Source organism: Myotis lucifugus, unplaced genomic scaffold, assembly GCF_000147115.1.
Source record: "Myotis lucifugus unplaced genomic scaffold, Myoluc2.0 scaffold_91, whole genome shotgun sequence".
Taxonomy (NCBI): domain Eukaryota; kingdom Metazoa; phylum Chordata; class Mammalia; order Chiroptera; family Vespertilionidae; genus Myotis; species Myotis lucifugus.
In genome coordinates, this window is record NW_005871139.1 from 1,872,776 (window position 1) to 1,877,637 (window position 4,862).

At 33.9% G+C, this 4,862-nt stretch overlaps 1 protein-coding gene across 1 annotated transcript in view; it reads right to left on the bottom strand.

Moving 5' to 3' along the window:
- The window catches only part of RPAP3 (RNA polymerase II associated protein 3), a 30,215-nt gene that overhangs the window by 13,173 nt on the left and 12,180 nt on the right, over positions 1 to 4,862 (bottom strand). The window contains 3 exon segments of the mRNA XM_014458180.2: positions 448 to 573; positions 1,613 to 1,683; positions 2,377 to 2,498. Coding sequence (XP_014313666.1) covers positions 448 to 573; positions 1,613 to 1,683; positions 2,377 to 2,498 — 319 coding nt within the window.

Sequence of the window (4,862 nt, forward strand, 5' to 3'; positions counted from 1 at the left end):
AGCCCTGACTGGTTTAGCTCAGTGGATAGAGTGTCAGCCTGTGGACCGAAGTCCCGGTTCAATTCCAGTCAAGGGCAAGTACCTTGGTTGCGGGCACATCCCCAGTAGGGGGTGTGCAGGAGGCAGCTGATCGATGTTTCTCTCTCATCGATGTTTCTAACTCTCTATCTCTCTCCCTTCCTCTCTGTAAAAAAGAAATAAAATATATTTTTTTAAAAATGCTCAAAAGTAATTTGTTCCCTAAAATTAAATGTTTTTTAAATTATGTATTAAGTCATCAATTACTCAAATTTTGAACTAGTAGGCTTCAGAAGTTTTATTATATTTATTTAATTTTCAGTTCCTACTGAAAAAAGAATTTTAATGTAATATTAGAAAAGACAAAACCTTAACTGATATATAAGAAACTAAGAGTAAACTCAGCAAAACATATATATGGTGGATTACCCGATCTTTCTCTGAAATGGCCTGCTGCTTATTCTGCTGCTCTTCAATTTGTTTTTTCTCTTCTTCAGGTGACTTAATCACTGTGTCAGCTTCCTTTGGGTGTGAGTTTTCTTTGGATGTTAAAGCCTAGGAGACATAGCAGCTAAACTAAAACAGGTAATGCAAGATGCATACATATTTGACTCTAAAATAATAAATTACTCAAATATATTGGAATTTTTGCTACATTTCACAAAATAATATTTTTACTAATTCAAAGTCTTTCTACTTATTAAATAAAAGGCAAAAGACTATAATAAATTTAATGTGCATCTTATTCCAATTAAAATAAGTAGTATCCACTAAAGGTAGGTGCTTGTTTATTTATTCAACAAATATTTATTGAATTTCTACACAGGCAAGTTACTGTTCAAGAAACTATTTTCAAAAAGAAAATAGGTAATTACGACCACATAACCAAATTCTCAAATTTAATTTTCATAGTCATTATTTGATTTAGGACAAAATGCAAAAATATATAGCACGGTTCACAATTACAATCAAGTTGATATATTTACCAACAGGTTTTTATGTGCAATAATTAATGGCCATATTTAAAAGCAGATTTTCCTTAATCAGTGTCACTTTTTTCTCATAGTTTCAATAGATGGCAAAATAATGATAACTGATTCAACAGCAAAGTGAAAGGAATATGTAACTGTTCAGTATCATTTGAAGCAAATTTTACATTTATATAACTATTTTCTTACTATTAAAAAATTAGTACATAAATATGCTATGATATAAACTACAAAGATGCAACAACTTAAAAATCAAAGAAATATGCAAAAGTTTAGTACAGAAATCAAAACACAAGCCAAAACAAAGCAAAACAAAAGAAAATTAGTAGGATAATGAAAAATAATTCTGTCACCTGGGGAAAAAAAAGTAAAGCACAGTAGTTCTGAAGATCTCAGACAACTTTTTAAAATGATGATTAAGGATCTTTAAATACCACTATACTACCTCTTATTTGCAAGTTGTTTGGTAAAAGTCTATAGTACAAAAAATTAAAATTAGAATAATGTCTATATTAAATAATCTATAGTACAAAGTCTATGCTAAAACTCTTACTTCATCATATAAAGCTAATAAGTAATGAAGTTAATTTAAGTAACTAGTTTACCTGATCAATTTTCTTGAGTTCATTTGTTGCTTCAAAGTTATTTGGTTCCAGTTCTAATACTTTTTCATAATCTGAGTAAAAGAGAGGATAAAAAATACTTGAAAGGTACATATTTAAAAACAATAATTACTTGCTGCAACATGTGACAAATAGACAACTGTCCAATAGCAAAATTAAGAAAAACTAAGAAATATTAACATTAGACTACTGGGCTCACTCTATTCTCTCCGAAGACAAACAAAATCCTGACAGATCCGTTTCTTCCACCAGGAAGGATTCTTGCTATGATAATTCATATATCATAAAACCAAAAAGCTTAAGAATCTTTTAGATATCATCTTTATTCAGACTATAATTTATATTTCACATACCAATTTTATGGAATAATAAAATGCTGACAAATTACAAATAAATAAAAATATATTAAGAGCTTTACAATCATTAACTATAACCTCACAATAGCCAACATCTATTCTACAGATGAGAAACTGAAAACCAGAGACGATACATAACCTTTCCCTGGTCACACAGCTAATACATGGTGGAATGAGAATTTGAACCAAAATTTCATTGCTGGCAAATAATGCATTCTTTCCAAAAATATCAAGGTAACTTTTTAAATTACAAAAATGAACTTTATTCATATACAGAAAACTCTCTGAAGGTAATAACTCTGATTATCCAATATTCTTTGTATAACATCTATTAAATTAAATGATTAAAGATTTTATTTTAGATAACGATGATCTGGAAAATATTAATACCTTTTTTGGCATCCTCTAATTTTTGCAAAGCAAATCGAGCAGCACCTCGTCTTGCATAAGCCTTTGTATAACTCCTATTCAAGGCAATTGCTAAACTACAATCAGACTCAGCAACAGCAAACCTGCAATTAAAAAAGAAATTAAAGTGACGTTAATAAAAATCATTTGTTAACTAAAACTTCAAAATTTGTTTCTGAAATCCCCAAAAAAGGGATTAATTTCCCAACTGAAGGGATATTTCCCACCTCCTTTTACTTAGTTAAGCCTATTAAAAGCAATAATGTTTTATAGTAAAATGTTAAGTAGCAGTACCTTTAAGGCAAAGAACACTGTTTTCTCAGTATTGTATTATAGGTCCTGGTCAATATAGTTCCATAAGAAAGACAGCTAAAAAGACTGAAAAGGAAGGAACAAAACTGATATTTTTAGATGATATGATGGTATACCTAGAAAACTCAAAATAATCTAGAGACATTGTTAGAAATAACAAAGTTTAGCAAGGTGGCTACTTAAGTAGAGATCAGCAACAAAAAACAAATCTAACTAAGGATGAACAAGTGCCAAACCAGAACACTACAAGACTGTCTTAAAAAATATAAAAAAAAACTTAAACGGAGGTATTTCACATTCATCTATAAGGCACAAAAACATAACTATAATTCTCTCCAAACTAATCTATAAATACAAAGCAATTGTAAGAAAAATCCCAACATAATTTTTCAAGAAATTTGACAAGATGATCCTAAATTTATATTGATAAGCAAAAATCCAAGAACATCCAACACCTTCCTGAAGAATAAGGTAGGATAACATGCCCTATACCAAATACCACCAAGACTTAAAATTATAATGCTATAGTAATTAAAGATAGTGTGGAATGGAGTTAGTAAGAGGCAACAGATCAATGTAAGAATAGAGGGATGAGAAAGAGATCCATGCAAACTTGAGATATGACATGGTAGCACTGCAGATCCATGGGGAAAGCATGGATATTCAATAAATAGGGCTGGAACAATTGGGATATTCATATGAAAAGATATGAAATTGGAATTCTACCTTCAGCATATATAAAAATGTTTAAATGTGAAACGTAAGACATAAAAACTTCAGAACACAGGGGATTATAATCTCTGGGAAGGAAACTATATTAACAAATCATATTTTTAAAAGTGCTAACATTTTTAAAAAATACATTAAAATTATGAATTTCCATTTATCAAGACTCCATAAAGGAAATAAGCTACAAATTAGAAGATAATTAATTACTACAAGCAAGCACTACAGAATTAGTACCTAGAATAAAGTAAAAATTAATAGCAAAACAGCCTAACAGAAAAATGGCCAAAAGACAAAACAAGCATTTCACAGAAAATACAAGTGGTGAATAATCATATAAGATGCTCAGCCTCATTAGAAACTGGGGAAATGCAAATTAAGACCACAATGAATTACCATTTTACAACTCCTTGACTGAAAACAATTAAGAAGCCCCATTATATCAGTACTAGAGGCCCAGTGCACAAAATTCGTGCACTGGGGAGGGGGGGTTCCTCAGCCCAGCCTGCGCCCTCTTGCAGTCTGGGACCCCTCACTCCTTACCGCCTGCCTGCTCACTGCTCCTTACCACTCAGTTCACTGCTCCTTGGTGCTGCCACCACCACCGCTGCGCTCATCAGCCATGAGCCCGGCTTCTGGCTGAGCAGCACTCCCCCTGTGGGAGCACACTGACCACCAGGGGGAAGCTCCTGCGTTGAGCATATGCCCCCTGGTGGTCAGCGCACATAGTGACTGGTCATTCTGGTCATTCCGCAATAAAGGTCGCTTAGGCTTTTATTATATAGATTGGTAAAGATACAGAACAGGACTTGAGGTGGTTGAACGCACAATACAACAACACAGAGATGTCTTATAGAATTGTACACCTGAAATCTGTATTTTTATTAACCAACTAGAGGCCTGTTGCACGAAAAGATTCGTGCAATAGGCCTTCCCTTCCCCTGGCTGCCGGCACCGGTTTTCCTCCGGCAGCCGGGACCCAGGCCTTCACTCCGGCCGGAGCCGCCTTCGAGCCTTCGCTGCTCCGGCCGGAGCCGCCTTCAGTCTTCGCTCCGCCGCTTCGCACCTACGTATGCAAATTAACCGCCATCTTTGTTTGGTGGTTAATTTGCATAGCTCGCTGATTAGCCAATGGGAGGCGTGGCGAAGGTACGGTCAATTACCATGTTTGTCTATTATTAGATAGGATGTCACCTCCAATAAATTCAATAAAAAAGTAAAAAAAAAAAAAAGGATATGGAACAGGCATTCTTATACACTGCTAATGGGAACTGTAACCTTGTACAACTACCTTTATAACAAATGGTCATGACCATTTTTTAAAAAATATATTTTATTGATTTTAGAGAGAACAGGAGAGGGAGAGAGAAATAGAAACATCAATGATGAGAGAGGATCACTGATTGGCTGCCTCCTGCAGGCCCCCTACT